The following is an 18,500-nucleotide window of genomic DNA, read 5'->3' on the forward strand; positions in this document are numbered from 1 at the left end:
AACTGTGCGGATGCTCTCCGTCGGCTACCATTGCCCGCCACGGGGGTGGAAATGGCGTAGTCTGCAAACTTGTTGATGGTCATGGAAGCGTTTGAAAATAAATCACCTGTCACGGCCTGCCAGATTAGGACTTGGACCAGCCAAGATCCTCTGCTGTCCCTAGTAAAAAACTGTGTACTGCATGGGAGCTGGGCCAACATCCCCGTTGAAATGCAAGAGCTAATCAAGCCGTTCCAGCGGCGAAAGGACGTGCTGTCCATTCAGGCAGACTGCCTGTTGTGGGGTAACTGCGTAGTGCTTCCCAAAAAGAGCAGGGAAACGTTCATCTCGGATCTCCACAGCACACACCTGGGTAGAGTAATGATGAATGCGATAGCCAGATCCCACACGTGGTGGCCCGGTATCGACTCTGACTTAGAATCCTGTGTACGGCAATGTAGCGTGTGTACTCAGTTGAGTAACACACCCAGAGAGGCACCACTAAGTTTGTGGTCCTGGCTCTCCAGACCATGGTCGAGGATCCATGTCTACTCTGTGGGCCCGTTTCTCGGTAAAATGTTCCTGGTGGTGGTGGATGCTTTTTCAAAATGGATTGAATGTGAAATAATGTCGGGAAGCACTGCCACCATTGAAAGCCTGAGGGCCATGTTTGCCACCCATGGCCTGCCTGACATACTGGTCAGTGACAACGGGCCATGTTTCACCAGTGCCGAATTTAAAGAATTCATGACCCGCAATGGGATCAAACATGTCACCTCGGCCCCGTTTAAACCAGCCTCCAATGGGCAGGCAGAGCGGGCAGCACAAACAATCAAACAGAGCCTTAAACAAGTCACAGAAGGCTCACTCCAAACCCGCCTGTCCCGAGTACTGCTCAGCTACCGCACCACACCCCACTCACTCACAGGGGTGCCCCCGGCTGAGCTACTCATGAAAAGGATACATAAAACCAGACTCTCGCTGGTTCACCCCAACCTGCATGATCAGGTAGAGAGCAGGCGGCAGCAACAAAATGTAAACGATGGTCGCGCCACTGTGTCACGGGAAATTGATCTGAATGACCCTGTGTATGTGCTAAACTATGGACATGGTCCCAAGTGGATCGCGGGCACGGTGATAGCTAAAGAAGGGAGTAGGGTGTTTGTAGTCAAACTAGACAGTGGACAAATTTGCAGAAAGCACCTGGACCAAAGGAGGCTGCGGTTCACAGACTGCCCTGAACAACCCACAGCAGACACCACCTTTTTCGAGCCCACAACACACACCCAAAGGATCAACGACACCACGCCGGACCAGGAAATCGAACCCATCACGCCCAACAGCCCAGCAAGGCCAGGCTCACCCAGCAGCCCTGCAGGGTCAACAACGTCGAGAGAGGCAGGAGTCGGCGAGAGGCAGCGGCCTATAAAGGCTCAGCAGTCGGGCAGTCCGGGGAACGTCGAGAGAGTCGGGATTCGGCGAGAGGCAGCGGCCTATAAAGGTTCAGCAGTCGGGCAGTCCGGGGAGCGTCGAGAGAGTCGGGATTCGGCGAGAGGCAGCGGCCTATAAAGGCTCAGCAGTCGGGCAGTCCGGGGAGCGTCGAGAGAGTCGGGATTCGGCGAGAGGCAGCGGCCTATAAAGGTTCAGCAGTCGGGCAGTCCGGGGATTGTCGAGGGAGGCGGGAGTCGGCGAGAGGCAGCGGCCTGTAAAGGTTCAGCAGTCGGGCAGTCCGGGGAGCGTCGAGAGAGTCGGGATTCGGCGAGAGGCAGCGGCCTATAAAGGTTCAGCAGTCGGGCAGTCCGGGGATTGTCGAGGGAGGCGGGAGTCGGCGAGAGGCAGCGGCCTATAAAGGTTCAGCAGTCGGGCAGTCCGGGGATTGTCGAGGGAGGCGGGAGTCGGCGAGAGGCAGCGGCCTATAAAGGTTCAGCAGTCGGGCAGTCCGGGGATTGTCGAGGGAGGCGGGAGTCGGCGAGAGGCAGCGGCCTGTAAAGGTTCAGCAGTCGGGCAGTCCGGGGAGCGTCGAGAGAGTCGGGATTCGGCGAGAGGCAGCGGCCTATAAAGGTTCAGCAGTCGGGCAGTCCGGGGATTGTCGAGGGAGGCGGGAGTCGGCGAGAGGCAGCGGCCTATAAAGGCTCAGCAGTCGGGCAGTCCGGGGAGCGTCGAGAGAGGTGAGCTTGAACAGCTCCAGCGGGGAGAGAAAGCAAAAAAGAAGTCGAAAGAAATCAAAAGGTGACGTCACAGCCAAGGGGGTAAGAGATTGGCTGGTGATTGGTGAGTAGCTTTTCTTTTTCTCTCTTTTTTTGTATCAGTCAGTGACTTTTAACATTGTTGTTGCAAATTTAACTGTATCTAAGGGTTAAGTCATATGCTCCTCCTGTACCATGTGGGAACTCGGGGACACTTCCGGTGTCCCTGACGACTACATCTGTGGGAAGTGTATCCACCTCCAGCTCCTGACGGACCGCGTTGCGGAATTGGAGCTGAGGGTGGATTCACTCTGGAGCATCCACGATGCTGAGAATGACGTGAGTATCACGTGTAGCGAGTTGGTCTTACCGCAGGAGAAGGGTCCTAAGCCAGCTAGGGAATGGAAGACCAGCAGGAAGAGTAGTGCAAGGAAGGTAGTGCAGGGGTCCCCTGTGGTCATCCCCCTGCAAAACAGATACACTGCTTTGAGTACTGTTGGGGGATGACTCATCAGGGGAGGGCAGCTGCAGCCAAATTCATGGCACCGTGGCTGGCTCTGTTGCACAGGAGGGCAGGAAAAAGAGTGGGAGAACGATAGTGATAGGGGATTCAATTGTAAGGGGAATAGATAGGCGTTTCTGCGGCCGCAACCGAGACTCCAGGATGGTATGTTGCCTCCCTGGTGCAAGGGTCAAGGATGTCTCGGAGCGGGTGCAGGACATTCTAAAAAGGGAGGGAGAACAGCCAGTTGTCGTGATGCACATTGGTACCAACGACATAGGCAAAAAAAGGGATGAGGTTCTACGAAACGAATTTAAGGAGCTAGGAGCGAAATTAAAAAGTAGGACCTCAAAAGTAGTAATCTCGGGATTGCTACCAGTGCCACATGCTAGTCAGAGTAGGAATCGCAGGATAGCGCAGATGAATACGTGGCTTGAGCAGTGGTGCAGCAGGGAGGGATTCAAATTCCTGGGGCATTGGAACCGGTTCTGGGGGAGGTGGGACCAGTACAAACCGGACGGTCTGCACCTGGCCAGGACTGGAACTAATGTCCGAGGGGGAGTGTTTGCTAGTGCTGTTGGGGAGGAGTTAAACTAATATGGCAGAGGGATGGGAACCAATGCAGGGAGACAGAGGGAAACAAAAGAGAGACAAAAGCAAAAGACAGAAAGGAGATGAGGAAAAGTGGAGGGCAGAGAAACCCAAGGCAAAGAACAAAAAGGGCCACTGTACAGCAAAATTCTAAAAGGACAAAGGGTGTTAAAAAAACAAGCCTGAAGGCTTTGTGTCTTAATGCAAGGAGTATCCGTAATAAGGTGGATGAATTAACTGTGCAAATAGATGTTAACAAATATGATGTGATTGGGATTACGGAGACGTGGCTCCAGGATGATCAGGGCTGGGAACTCAACATCCAGGGGTATTCAACATTCAGGAAGGATAGAATAAAAGGAAAAGGAGGTGGGGTTGCATTGTTGGTTAAGGAGGAGATTAATGCAATAGTTAGGAAGGACATTAGCTTGGATGATGTGGAATCTATATGGGTAGAGCTGCAGAACACCAAAGGGCAAAAAACGTTAGTGGGAGTTGTATACAGACCTCCAAACAGTAGTAGTGATGTTGGGGAGGGCCTCAAACAGGAAATTAGGGGTGCATGCAATAAAGGTGCAGCAGTTATAATGGGTGACTTTAATATGCACATAGATTGGGCTAACCAAACTGGAAGCAATACGGTGGAGGAGGATTTCCTGGAGTGCATAAGGGATGGTTTTCTAGACCAATATGTCGAGGAACCAACTAGGGGGGAGGCCATCTTAGACTGGGTGTTGTGTAATGAGAGAGGATTAATTAGCAATGTCGTTGTGTGAGGCCCCTTGGGGAAGAGTGACCATAATATGGTGGAATTCTGCATTAGGATGGAGAATGAAACAGTTAATTCAGAGACCATGGTCCAGAACTTAAAGAAGGATAACTTTGAAGGTATGAGGCGTGAATTGGCTAGGATAAATTGGCGAATAATACTTAAGGGGTTGACTGTAGATGGGCAATGGCAGACATTTAGAGACCGCATGGATGAACTACAACAATTGTACATTCCTGTCTGGCGTAAAAATAAAAAAGGGAAGGTGGCTCAACCGTGGCTATCAAGGGAAATCAGGGATAGTATTAAAGCCAAGAAAGTGGCATACAAATTGGCCAGAAATAGCAGCGAACCCGGGGACTGGGAGAAATTTAGAACTCAGCAGAGGAGGACAAAGGGTTTGATTAGGGCAGGGAAAATGGAGTACGAGAAGAAGCTTGCAGGGAACATTAAGACGGATTGCAAAAGTTTCTATAAATATGTAAAGAGAAAAAGGTTAGTAAAGACAAACGTAGGTCTCCTGCAGTCAGAATCAGGGGAAGTCATAATGGGGAACAAAGAAATGGCAGACCAATTGAACAAGTACTTTGGTTCGGTATTCACTAAGGAGGACACAAACAACCTTCCGGATATAAAAGGGGTCAGAGGTCTAGTAAGGAGGAGGAACTGAGGGAAATCCTTATTCGTCGGGAAATTGTGTTGGGGAAATTGATGGGATTGAAGGCCGATAAATCCCCAGGGCCTGATGGACTGCATCCCAGAGTACTTAAGGAGGTGGCCTTGGAAATAGCGGATGCATTGACAATCATTTTCCAACATTCCATTGACTCTGGATCAGTTCCTATCGAGTGGAGGGTAGCCAATGTAACCCCACTTTTTAAAAAAGGAGGGAGAGAGAAAACAGGGAATTATAGACCGGTCAGTCTGACCTCAGTAGTGGGTAAAATGATGGAATCAATTATTAAGGATGTCATAGCAGCACATTTGGAAAGAGGTGACATGATAAGCCCAAGTCAGCATGGATTTGTGAAAGGGAAATCATGCTTGACAAATCTTCTGGAATTTTTTGAGAATGTTTCCAGTAGAGTGGACAAGGGAGAACCAGTTGATGTGGTATATTTGGACTTTCAGAAGGCTTTCGACAAGGTCCCACAAAAGAGATTAATGTGCAAAGACATGGGATTGGGGGTAGTGTGCTGACATGGATTGAGAACTGGTTGTCAGACAGGAAGCAAAGAGTCGGAGTAAATGGGGACTTTTCAGAATGGCAGGCAGTAACTAGTGGGGTACCGCAAGGTTCTGTGCTGGGGCACCAACTGTTTACACTGTACATTAATGATTTAGATGAGGGGATTAAATGTAGTATCTCCAAATTTGCGGATGACACTAAGTTGGGTGGCAGTATGAGCTGCGAGGAGGATGCTATGAGGCTGCAGAGTGACTTGGATAGGTTAGGTGAGTGGGCAAATGCATGGCAGATGAAGTATAATGTGGATAAATGTGAGGTTATCCACTTTGGTAGTAAAAACAGAGAGACAGACTATTATCTGAATGGTGACAGATTAGGAAAAGGGGAGGTGCAACGAGACCTGGGTGTCATGGTACATCAGTCATTGAAGGTTGGCATGCAGGTACAGCGGGCGGTTAAGAAAGCAAATGGCATGTTGGCCTTCATAGCGAGGGGATTTGAGTACAGGGGCATGGAGGTGTTGCTACAGTTGTACAGGGCCTTGGTGAGGTCACAGCTGGAGTATTGTGTACAGTTTTGGTCTCCTAACTTGAGGGAGGACATTCTTGCTATTGAGGGAGTGCAGCGAAGGTTCACCAGACTGATTCCCGGGATGGCGGGACTGACCTATCAAGAAAGACTGGATCAACTGGGCTTGTATTCACTGGAGTTCAGAAGAATGAGAGGGGACCTCATAGAAACGTTTAAAATTCTGATGGGTTTAGACATGTTAGATGCAGGAAGAATGTTCCCAATGTTGGGGAAGTCCAGAACCAGGGGTCACAGTGTAAGGATAAGGGGTAAGCCATTTAGGACCGAGATGAGGAGAAACTTCTTCACCCAGAGAATGGTGAACCTGTGGAATTCTCTACCACAGAAAGTTGTTGAGGCCAATTCACTAAATATATTCAAAAAGGAGTTAGATGAGGTCCTTACTACTAGGGGGATCAAGGGGTATGGCGAGAAAGCAGAAATGGGGTACTGAAGTTGAATGTTCAGCCATGAACTCATTGAATGGCGGTGCAGGCTTGAAGGGCTGAATGGCCTACTCCTGCACCTATTTTCTGTTTCCATGTTTCTATGTTTCTAACACGCCAGCCCAGCGAGGGCACAGCCAACACACCAGAACAGGCATTTGTACCGAGGCGGTCCACCAGGGAAAGAAAGGCTCACGACCGCCTCACCTTGTAAATAGTTTTCACTTTGACTTTGGGGATGTTGTGTATCTGTAAAGCATGCACTCACATGTTCCGCCACCAGGGAGCTCATCCCCTGTAGTCCCAAGGGATCCCAGCATCCCTTGGGAGCACTGTATATAAGCCGGCCCCTAAGGCCTGTTATTCACTCTGGAGTGTCTTAATAAAGACTGAGGTCACTGTTACTTTAACCTCCCTGTGTGCAGTCGAATCTGTGTTAGGAACACAATATATTCAACTCTGCTGATGATAGAAAGCTCGGTGGGAATGTAAGTTGTGAGAAGAATGCAAAGAGGCTTCGAGGGGATATAGACAGGCTAAGTAAGTGGGTAAGAACATGGCAAATGGAATATAATGTGGAGAAATGCGAAGTTATTTACTTTGGTGGGAAAAATAGAAAAGCAGAGTATTTTTTAAATGGTGAGAGATTGGGAAAAGTTGGTGTTCAGAGGAACCTGGGTGTCCTTGTACATGAATAACTGAACGTTAACATGCAGGTACAAGCAAGCAATTAGGAAAGCAAATGGTATAAAATCAGAAATTTATAGCAGGAAGTAGGCCATTTCGGACCATCGTGTCTGCGCCGGCCGACTAAGACGAATCCGGCCTAATCCCACTTTCCAGCTCTTGCTCCGTAGCCCTGTAGGTTACGGCACTTTAAGTGCACATCCAAGTATTTTTAAAATGTGGTGAGGGTTTCTGGCACGACCACCCTTTCAGGTTGTGATTTCTAGAACCCCACTACCCTCTGGGTGAAGACATTTCCCCTCATATATACCTAAACCTTCTCCTATTTACTTTAAATCTATGTTCCCTGGTTGTTGATCCCTCTGCCAAGAGAAACAAATCCTTCCTATCCACTATATCCAGGCCCCTCATAATTTTATACACTTCAATCAGGTCTTCACTCAGCATCCTCTGTTCCAAAGAAAACAGACCCTGCATCTCCAAGCTTTCCTCATTTACAAAATTCTCCAGTCCAGGCAACATTCTTGTAAATCTCCTCTGTAATCATCTTTCCTGTAATGTGGTGACCAGAATTGCACACAGTACTCCAGCTGCAACTTTACTAGTGTTTTATACAGTTCATGCATCACCTCCTTGCTCTTGTATTCCATGCCTCTGCTAATAAAGACAAGTTTTCCATTTCCCTTCTTAACCACCTTATCTACCTGGCCTACTACCTTTAGGGATCTGTGGACCTGCACTTCAAGGTCCCTTTGTTCCTCTACACTTTTCAGTGTCGTACTATTTAATGTGTATTCCCTTACCTTGTTAGACCTCCCTAAATGCATTATCTCACACCTATCTGAATTGAATTCCGTTTGCAAATGTTCTGCCCACCTGACCAGTACATTGATATCTTCCTGCAATCCGCAGCTTCCGTCTTCATTATCAACCACACAGCCTATTTTCGAGTCATAAGAACATAAGAAATAGGAGCAGGAGTAGGCCACCTGGCCCCTCGAGCCTGCTCCGTCATTTGATAAGATTATGCTTGTCTGATCATAGACTCAGCTCCACTTTCCTGCCCACTCCCCATTACCCTTTATTCCCTTATCGCTCAAAATTCTGTTTACCTCCGCCTTCAATATATTCAATGACCCAGTCTCCACAGCTTTCTGGGGCAAAGAATTCCATAGATTTACAACCCTCTGAGAGAAGAAATTTCTCCTCATCTCAGTTTTAAATGGGCGGCCCCTTATTTTGAGACGATGTCCGCTAGTTTTAGTTTCCCCTATGAGTGGAAATATCCTCTCTGCATCCACCTTGTCGAGCCCCCTCATTATCTTATATGTTTCAATAAGATCACCACTCATTCTTCTGAACTCCAATGAGTATAGACTTAACCTACTCAACCTATCTTCACAACTCAACCCTCTCATCTCCGGAATCAATCTTGTGAACCTTCTCTGAACAGCCTCCAATGCAAGTATATCCTTCCTTAAATAAGGAGACCAAAACTGTACACAGTACTCTAGGTGTATGCTCACCAATACCCTATACAGTTGTAGCAGGATTTCTCTGCTTTTATACTCTATCCCCCTTGCAGTAAAGGCCAACATTCCATTTGCCTTCCTGATTACTTGCTGTACCTGCATAATAACTTTTTGTGTTTCATGCACAAGGACCCCCCCAGGTATCTCTGTACTGCAGCACTTTGCAATTTTTCTCCATTTAAATTATAATTTGCTTCTCTATTATTTCTGCCAAAGTGGATATTTTCCCACATTATATTCCACCTGCCAAATTTTTGCCCACTCACTTAACCTGTTTCTATCCCTTTGCAGATTTGTTGTGTCCTCCTCACAATTTGCTTTCCCACCCATTTTTGTATCATCAGCAAACTTGGCTAAATTACACTTGGTCCCTTCATCCAAGTCATTGATATAGATTGTAAATAGTTGAGGACCCAGCACCGATCCCTGCGGCACGACACTAGTTACTGTTTGCCAACCGGAAAATGGCCCATTTATCCCGACTCTGTTTTCTGTTAGTTCGCCAAACCTCTAACCATGCTAATATATTACCCCCAACCCTGTGAACTTTTATCCTGTGCAGTAATCTTTTATGTGGCACCTTATCGAATTCCTTCTGGAAATCTAAATACACTACATCCACTGGTTCTCCCTTATCCACCCTGCTCATTACATCCTCAAAGAACTCCAGCAAATTTGTCAAACATGATTTCCCTTTTATAAAACCATGCTGACTCTGCTTGATTGAATTATTGATTGATCATCTGCAAACTTCTTATTCATACCCCCAACATTCTAGTCCAAGTCGTTGATATATACGACAAAAAGAAAAGGACCCAGCACTGAGTCCTGTGGAACCCTACTGGGCACACCCTTCCTGTCACAAAAACACCCATCAACCATTACCCTTTGCTTCCTGCCTCTGAGCCAATTTTGGATCCAACTTACCACTCTGCCCTGGATCCTATGGGCTTCTACTTTCGTGACCAGTCTGCCATGTGGGACCTTATCAAAAGCTTTGCTAAAATCCATATACACTACATCATACGCACTGCCCTCATCGACCCTGCTGGTTATCTCCTCGAAGAATTCAATCAAGTTAGTCAGACACGACCTTCCTTTAACAAATCCATGCTGACTGTTCTTGATTAATCCATGTTTTTCCAAATGAAGATTTATCCTGTCCCTCAGGATTTTGTCCAATAATTTTCCCACCACTGAGGTTAGGCTGACTGACCTGTAATTGGTCGGTCTATCCCTTTTTCCCTTTTTAAATAAAGGTACAACATTAGCAATCCTCCAGTCCTCTGGCACCACACCTGTAGCCAGAGGGGGCTGGGAAATGATGGTCAGAGTCTCTGCTATTTCCTCTTTTGCTTCTCTTAACAGCCTAGGATACATGTCATCTGGGCCTGGGGATTTATCCACTTTCAAAGCTGCAAAGCCTCCCTCATTGCAAAGTCTGTATCACCCCTCTCTTTTGTGAAAACAGATGCAAAATATTCATTAAGAATCATACCCACATCTTTTGCCTCCACATAGATTTCCTTTGTGGTCTCTAATAGGCCCCACTCTTTCTCTAGTCATCCTCTTGCTCGTAATTTATTTATATCAGGTTGTCCCTGATTTTACTTGCCAACATTCTTTCATGCTCTCTTTGCTTTCCTGATATATTTTTTAATTGCACCCCTGCACTTCTTATACTCCTCTAGAGTCTCTGCAGCATTGAGTTTGCAGAATCTGTCATAAGCTTCCCTTTTTTTCCTTTATCTTACCCTTATGTCCCTTGACATCCAGGAGGCTCTAGATTTGTTAGCCTTGCCCTTTTTTGGCCTTTATTACAAGTGGATTGCATTCACATTTCCTACATCTACAGTGTTTTACTTTTTCTGTTTGTTTTGTAATGTAAGCATTTTTGGATTGATTTCTTTGGTGAAATTTGAACGAATCAGCATGTTTGAAAAACATGCCCACTATCCCAAGACTGACTGAAATGTCAGCCAGGAGACAATTGCAAAATTTTTGATATACAGGTTTGAAAATACATATTTTTAACCAACATCCTCAGAAGTAATGGCCCCAAGTTTCCACATGATTTGTTCCTGATTTTTAGGAGCAACTGGTGTAGAACGGAGTATCTTAGAAATCGGAATTCTCGTCATTTAGTTTGCTCCAGTTCTAGTCTGTTTGAACAGTTTCACTTTGGAACAGAATTTTTTTTTCAAAAGTGGGTGTGTCCAGCCACTTACGCCTGATTTCAAAGTTTCGTGAGTGAAAACTTACTCCAAACTAACTTAGAATGGAGTAAGTGAAGATTTTTGTATGCTCGAAAAAACCTTGTCTACACTTTAGAAAATCAGGCGTAGGGAATGGTGGGGGGGGGGGGGGGTGTTTAAAGGGAAGTTTACAAACATTAAACACTTCAGTTTTACAAATAAAGAGCCATCATCAATAATAAATGATAAATACATCAATAAATCAACCAATAAATCAATCAAAAAAAATTAATAAGAAATAATTTTTTTTTTAAATCAATAAATAAAACATTTTCTACTTACCGACTGCAGCACCGGGAGCCCTCCAACAGCGTGCTGGGATGCCCCCCTCAGTGTGTCTCTGTCAGTGTCTCTATCTCTCTGTCTGTCTGTGTGTCTCTCATTCTCTGTCTGTCAGTGTCTGTGTTTCTGACAGCGAGGGGAGGGGGAGGAGGGGGGTAGAGGGAGAGAGGGGGGGAGCAGAGGGAGGGAAGGGGGAGGGAAGGGGAGAGGGGGGAGGGAATGGGGAGAGGGGGAGGGATGGGGGAGAAGGGGGAGGGATGGGGGAGAAGGGGATAAAGGGGAGAAGGGGGAGAAAGGAGATGGGGGGGATAAGGAGATTGGGGGGGTGGGGGGGGAAGGAAAAGGGGGAGGGAGGCTGAACGGGCCGGGCCCGAGACTTCGGGCAGGGCCCGTCCCCAGCACCAGATTTACAGGGAGGTGGCGTTGGGTCGGGTCGGAGGGGTGGTGGGAGGGAGGTCGGTTCGGTTCGGGTCGGGGGGAGGGAGGGAGAGGGAGGTCAGGTCGGGGGGAGGGAGGTCAGGTCGGATCCAGTCCGGAGGCGGTGGGGGGAGCGGGTGTCGGGTCCGGTCAGGGGGCGGGGGGGGGAGCAGGCGTCAGGTCCGGTCCGGGGGCGGGGCGGGGTAGCGGGTGTCGGGTCCGGTCCGGGGACGGGGGCGGGGACGGGAAGCGGGAGTCGAGTCGGGTCGGGAGGAAGCAGGAGCTGGCCATGGGAGGAGCCTTATTCACACAGCCCCAGTGAGGCCATTCGGCCAGGGCTAGGGGCTGCGTGCTTCGGGCCCCTCCCACACAGTTTTGGGCACCTGGAGCTACTGCACTTGCGTGCCCACTGTAGCGCGCATGTGCAAAGGTCCCGGCACTGTTTTGTGCGCAGCGAACTGGCTCCGCTCCCTACAGCTTCTGCTGCGCTGCGCCAAGGGCCAGAGGACCTGCAGGGAGGTGGAGAATACGGAGGTTTTTTTTGGCGCACTTTGTGGCGCGAAAAACGGGCGTTCAGGTCGGGACTGCGCCGTTCTAGGCGCGGCTCGAAACTTGGGCCCAATGAGTTACAATTACATTCTGTGCTCCACTAATTCTGCCCTCTTAATCATTCCTGATAATAATCACTCAACCATTGGTGGCCGTGCCTTCTTTTGCCTAGGCTACGCTCTGGAATTCCCTGCCAAAACCTCTCCACCTCTCTTTCCTCCTTCAAGACACTTCTTAAGACCTCTCTCTTTGACCAAGCACCTGCCCTAATTTCTCCTAATGCGGTTCGGTGTCAATTTAAAAAAAAATCTCAATGTTCCTGTTGTAAAGTCCTGTCCCTTCAGTACAGATTCACACGAGGCATGTAGTGAAGTCAAGGTCACTCTGGACCTGCACCTTTATTTCACAGCTCTGGAATGCTGCACTTGCCTGAGACCTGTCCTTATATACCTGTCTCTTCCAAGTGCACCCCTGGTGGTAAGGTATGCTGGTGGTTACAGGTCATATCTTATTGCAGTCATGTATAGCATGTTAGGATACAGTTATATATAATAATGTAAGATACATGACATCACCCTCCCCCAAGGTCTTATTGTCTTTATAGGTTCAGTCTCTCAGATGGTCTACGCTCTCGCGTGGAGCGTCTGAGTTGTGGTTCAGTTGTTTGCCTTGGTGTCTGTTTTTCTTTGGGTGTGGTTGCTGGTATCTCGCCTGGGCTGTCTGTTTCGATTGGTGTGATTGTTGTTGACTCGCCTGGGCTGTCTGTTGGGATTGCCCTTTCCTCAGGTTGTTCCCTCTGTCTGTCCACCAGGTGTGGTGCGAGTTCCACATTGTAGTCTGCCTCTGGTTCCGCAGTGTTGTTGGTAAATCTGCTTTTGACTTGGTCTACATGCCTCCGGCAGGTTTTGCCATTGTCCATTTGTACTACCAGTAGCCTGTTTCCTTCCTTGCCCGTTACTGTCCCTGCAAGCCATTTGGGACTTCTGCCATAGTTTAGTACAAACACTTTGTCCCCCATCTCCCCCTCGAATTTCTGTCATGGTACTCAGTCAGCTTACGGCGCTTTGTCTCAACGATTTTGTGCATGTCTGGGAGGATTAATGAGAGCCTTGTTTTTAAAGTCCTTTTCATTAACAATTGCGCGGGAGGGATCCCAGTCAGTGAGTGTGGACGAGATCTGTATGCCAGCAGCAGTCGCGACAGGCGACCCTGCAGCGTGGGACCTTGGATTTTAAGCATGCCTTGTTTAATGATTTGCACTGCTCTCTCCGCCTGGCCGTTGGAGGCTGGCTTGAACGGTGCCGTCTTGATGTGATTTATGCTGTACTCAATTATAAAGTCTTGGAATTCTGCGCTGGTGAAGCACGGACCATTGTCACTGACCAATATGTCAGGGCCTCCGAGCGTTGCAAACATGGTTGCGAGGCTCTCCATAGTGGTGGAGGTTGTGCTCGAGTTTAAAATGGTGCATTCGATCCACTTTGAAAATGCATCTACAACTACGAGGAACATTTTGCCCATGAATGGGCCCGCATAGTCTACATGCACCCGCGACCACGGTTTGGTAGGTCAGGGCCAGGGGCTCAGTGGAGCCTCCCTGGAGGCATTGCTGAGTTGGGCACAAATGGTGCACCTTCGGACGCAGAGCTCCAAGTCCGTGTCAATACCAGGCCATCAGACGTGGGATCTGGCTATGGCCTTCATGAGAACGATCCCCGGGTGCTCGCGGTGGAGCTCCCGGACAAATGCCTCTCTGCCTCGCAGAGGCATGACTACTCGGCTGCCCCACATCAGGCAGTCTGCTTGTAGTGATAGCTCATGCATGTGCCTGTGAAAGGGTTTTAATTCCTCGGGGCAGGCATCGCGAGCCTCTGCCCAGTCACCGGTTAGGACACATCTTTTTACTAAAGATAACGTGGGGTCGCTGGCCGTCCAGGCTCTGATTTGGCGAGCCGTCATGGGCAAACCTGTGGACTCAAAGGCATTGATTGCCATGACTATCTCACAGTCCTGTTCGTCAGACCTTTCCGTGGTCGCCAGGGGTAGCCTGCTGAGCGCTTCGGCACAGTTGTCTGTGCCTGGTCTGTGCCTTATGGTATAGTCGTAGGACGCCAGCATGAGTGCCCACCGTTGAATTCGCGCCGAGGCGTTGGCGTTTATTGCCTTGCTCTCGGATAGGAGGGACGTGAGGGGCTTGTGGTCGGTTTCTAACGCGAACTTGGCCCCGAAAAGGTATTGGTGCATCTTTTTGACACCGTACACGCACGCGAGCGCCTCCTTCTCTACCATTCCGTACCCGCGCTCCGCCCGCGAAAATGACCTGGAGGCATAAGCTATGGGTTGTAATTTGCCTGCACTATTGACATGTTGCAAAACGCACCCGACCCCATATGCTGACGCATCGCATGTGTGAACTAGCTTTTTACCTGGATCAAAGAAAGTCAAAACACTGTTGGAACACAGAAGGTTGTGTGCCTTATTGAAGGCGCGTTCCTGGGCGTCCCCCCAAAACCAATCGCACCCCTTCCTGAGTTGCACGTGGAGAGGCTCCAGCAGCGTGCTTAAATTCTGCATAAAGTTCCCAAAGTAATTGAGTAGCCCGAGAAAGGTGCGCAGTTCTGAGACATTCCGGGGCCTGGGTGCCAGACGAATTGTTTCTGTTTTGGACTCTGTTGGGCGGATTTCATCAGCGGCAATCCTTCTGCCCAAAAATTCAACCTCGGGTGCGAGAAACAGGCACTTGGATTTCTTGACTCGTAGGCCTACCCGATCCAACCGCTTTCGTACTTCCTCCAAATTACGGAGATGGGAGTCGGTGTCCCTGCCCGTGATAAGTATGTCGTCTTGAAATACAACCGTCCCCGGGATGGACTTGAGCACTCTCCATGTTGTGCTGGAATATGGCAGCTGCCGACCTGATGCCGAATGGGCATCGATTGTACATGAAAAGGCCTCGATGTGTGTTGATGGTGGTGAGTAGCTTGGATTCCTCGGTAAATTCTTGCGTCATATACGCAGATGTGAGGTCTAATTTTGAGAAAAATTTACCTCCAGCCAATGTGGCAAATAAGTCCTCCGCTCTGGGCAGCGGGTACTGGTCCTGTAGGGAGACTCTGTTTATGGTAGATTTGTAGTCCCCACAGATTCATACGGATCCATCTGACTTCATGACTGGGACGATGGGACTTGCCCAGTCGCTAAATTCCACAGGTGATATAATGCCTTCCCGCAGAAGCCTGTCTAGTTCGTGTTCAATCTTTTCCCTCATCACATAGGGTACAGCTCTGGCCTTGTGATGGACTGGTCTAGCATCCTGTGTGATGTAGATTTTGACTTTAGCCCCTTTGAAAGTGCCCACACCTGGCTGAAAGAGATGTTCAAATCGCTTTATAACTTTTGAGCAGGAGGTTCGTTCCTCTAATGACATGGCATGGACATCATCCCATTTCCAGTTTAGTTTTGCCAGCCAGCTTCTCCCCAGCAGCGCTGGGGGTCTCCAGGGACAATCCACAGGGGAAGTCGGTTCACTGTCCCTTTGTGTGTGACAGAGAGCATGGCGCTGCCGAGGACTGGTACGATTTCTTTGATATCGGTCCTTAGTTTGGTGTCGACCCTTGTGAGTTTTGGTCTGTCTCTTTTATGCGGCCACAGTGGTTCAAATTGTTGAGTGCCCATGAGAGACTGACTCGCTCCCGTATCCAGCTCCATGTTGACAGATATCCCGTTGAGTCGGACCCTTATCATTATAGGAGGCGTCCTGTTGTAGGAGCAGCGGACATTGATCATGTTGACCCACTGTACACCGGTGTCCCGGGTACTGTCCCCACCATCTTCTGGTCCGCTTTCTGACCCATCCGATTCGTATACCAGCCGAGCTGCCCTTTTTTTGCACATGCGGGCCAAATGCCCTGTATATTCACAATTTCTGCAAACAGCCTGCTGAAATCGACATACCCTTGACGAGTGCCCATCCCCACACCTCCAGCACAGACCTGTTCCATTGTTCAAAGAGTTCCCAAAGAATGAGCTGCGTCTGGCTGATCTCTCTTGAGCTTCTCTCAGTTTGTAGTTGATTGCTCGCATTGTGGGTTGATGAGGTGTGAACGGCCGTTCCTGTGGCCCTTGATGGCTTCTGCCTGCTGTCGAGAACCTGTTCTCCCGGTTTTGTCTGTGTTTGGGGATAGCAGCTTGTTTAGTGCTGTGAAATTCTTGTTCCAATATTTCGTTAGTTGTCGTACCTGCATTGTAAATCAACCTTGTTTCTTCTTCTCCTGCCAAGAATGTCTGTGCAACCAGTGCTGCTGCCTCTAATGTTAGGTTCTTGGTCTCTATGAGCTTTCGGAATACACCTGCGTGGCCTATTCCTTCAATGAAAAAGTCTCTCAGCATTTCTCTCCTCAGTTCATCGGAGAACTCACATAAACTAGCCAACCTCCGAAGTTCCGCCACGAAGTCGGGTATGCTCTGGCCCACACAGCGTCTATAGTTGTAGAACCTGTGTCTGGCCTTGTGTAGGCTGCTCGCTGGCTTCAGGTGGTCTCTTACCAGTGTGCTCAATTCTTCAAACGACTTGCTTACTGGTTTCTCGGGTGCCAACAGATCCTTCATTAAAGCGTATGCTTTCGAACCACAGCTGGTCAAGAGATGGGCTCTTCTCTTGTCTGTCTTATCGTCGCCTAACCAGTCTTTGGTTACAAAGCTTTGCTGGAGCCTTTCTATAAAGTCCTCCCAATTGTCTCCCGCATTGTACTTTTCATCTGATCTGTTGTTCGCCATTCTGTGGATTCTGTAATCCCGTAACCCGTCGCCACTGTAAAGTCCTGTCCCCTCAGTACAGATTCACACGAGGCATGTAGTGAAGTCAAGGTCACTCTGGACCTGCACCTTTATTTCACAGCTCTGGAATGCTGTACTTGCCTGAGACCTGTCCTTATATACTTACCTGTCTCTTGCAAGTGCACCCTTGGTGGTAAGGTCTGCTGGTGGTGACAGGTCATATCTTATTACAGTCATGTATAGCATGTTAGGATACAGTTATATATAATAATGTAAGATACATGACACCTGTGAAATGCCTTGGTATGTTTCACTTCGAAAAATGCGCTATATAAATACAAGTTGTTGTTAAAGTAAAATTTCATGCAATTCCACACAAATCAAACATTAATTATTTAACAGGAACCGGGGCAATAGTCTACATTTGGACTTGATTTACTGACAAACGCCAGGTGATTAAAATATTAATACAAAAGCAAAATACTGCGGATGCTGGAAATTTGAAATAAAAAATTGAAATAATAGTGGCCATCAACTGACTTGAATGCAGTCAGGAAATTGTTACTGACTAGATAATGTTCTGAATCAGAGGCCGAGAGAAGAAAAATAAATCAAAACAAATTCCCAAAAAGCAACCTCCCGTTACCTTCACTCCTGTATTTTATTCTCTTTATCTCTCTTTGGGCAGGGAAGCAGGCACGCCTGCTCGGTCACACCCCATGACATCATCTGTTCCGACCTCCGGAACGTGGGGCGAGCGAGCTGGACGGATGATTGACAAGCGGACGTTAGCAGCCCACTCCTGGCTCCGCGGCGGCTGGTGGCCAATCAGAGCGCGAGCTCCGTGATCGGGGCGGGACTTCCGGCGGCACCAAGTGCGCCGGGCCGGGCTGTGTTTCTAGTAAGAGCAGCAGCAGTAGGAGGAGGGGAGACGAGGGTAGAGGGCGATGATTTGACGTCGACGTTGAATGAAATTTCCTCTGCGGTTCCCCAATGTCTTAGCGAAGTTAAAAGAGAGAGAGAAAAAAGTTTAAAGAAGGGACGGTCAGCCGCCGATGTGTGGTTTTTTTGCAGGCAGATAAATGGAAATTCATGGCGTGTAACTTGTTGCGGCTGGAACGTTATTAAAGTGAGAGAGAGAGGCGCCATTTTGTTCCCTTTTTTAAAAAAAAAAGAACTCTCCTCGCCCCAGTTAATAACACAGCGAGCGAGTGAGCGAGAGCGATTATGGCGAAGAAAACGTACGATTTACTGTTCAAGCTGCTGCTGATCGGAGACTCCGGGGTGGGGAAAACCTGCGTCCTTTTCAGGTTCTCGGATGACGCCTTTAACACCACTTTTATCTCTACTATAGGTGAGTGAGCGGGAGGAAGGGAGCGAGAGCGGCCACTTGTGTTGGCCCATTTTTTAATTTAATGCTAGGGGAGGTTGTGGGCGGCGGTTCGAGGGCAGAGTTTGGGCCTTCGCCTTATTCTTGTCCCCTTCCAAACAACAGGGCTGCCCATTGTAATATAATGAACCTCGGCCAGGGGGAGTGTTATGTTTTAACTGATTAATGTGATTTTACGGAAGACATTGGTAAACTGCTTTTTGGTTTGTGTGCAAAACCATCTGTAAAAATATTCAAATCAAGTTGGTGAGAAATCCACAAGTAGTTTTTGTTTAACTCTTATTGTTCCTCTTAATCTGATTTGTTATGATTGGAGGATATTAAGTTAATGTTGTGGCAGTGACCTTTGGAGCATTTGTTTTTTTTGTGCTTTTTCAAAA

At 48.4% G+C, this 18,500-nt stretch overlaps 1 protein-coding gene across 1 annotated transcript in view; it reads left to right on the forward strand.

The window, feature by feature from the left end:
* The first annotated feature begins 17,610 nt into the window (after nt 1-17,610).
* Nucleotides 17,611-18,500, forward strand: part of rab10 (RAB10, member RAS oncogene family) — an 81,105-nt gene continuing 80,215 nt past the window's right edge. The window contains exon 1 of the mRNA XM_070885136.1: nt 17,611-18,084. Coding sequence (XP_070741237.1) covers nt 17,958-18,084 — 127 coding nt within the window. The 5' untranslated portion in view covers nt 17,611-17,957. The remainder of the gene's footprint in view (nt 18,085-18,500) is intronic.

The sequence above is a fragment of the Pristiophorus japonicus genome, chromosome 7 (assembly GCF_044704955.1).
Source record: "Pristiophorus japonicus isolate sPriJap1 chromosome 7, sPriJap1.hap1, whole genome shotgun sequence".
In the NCBI taxonomy this organism is placed as follows: Eukaryota; Metazoa; Chordata; class Chondrichthyes; family Pristiophoridae; genus Pristiophorus; species Pristiophorus japonicus.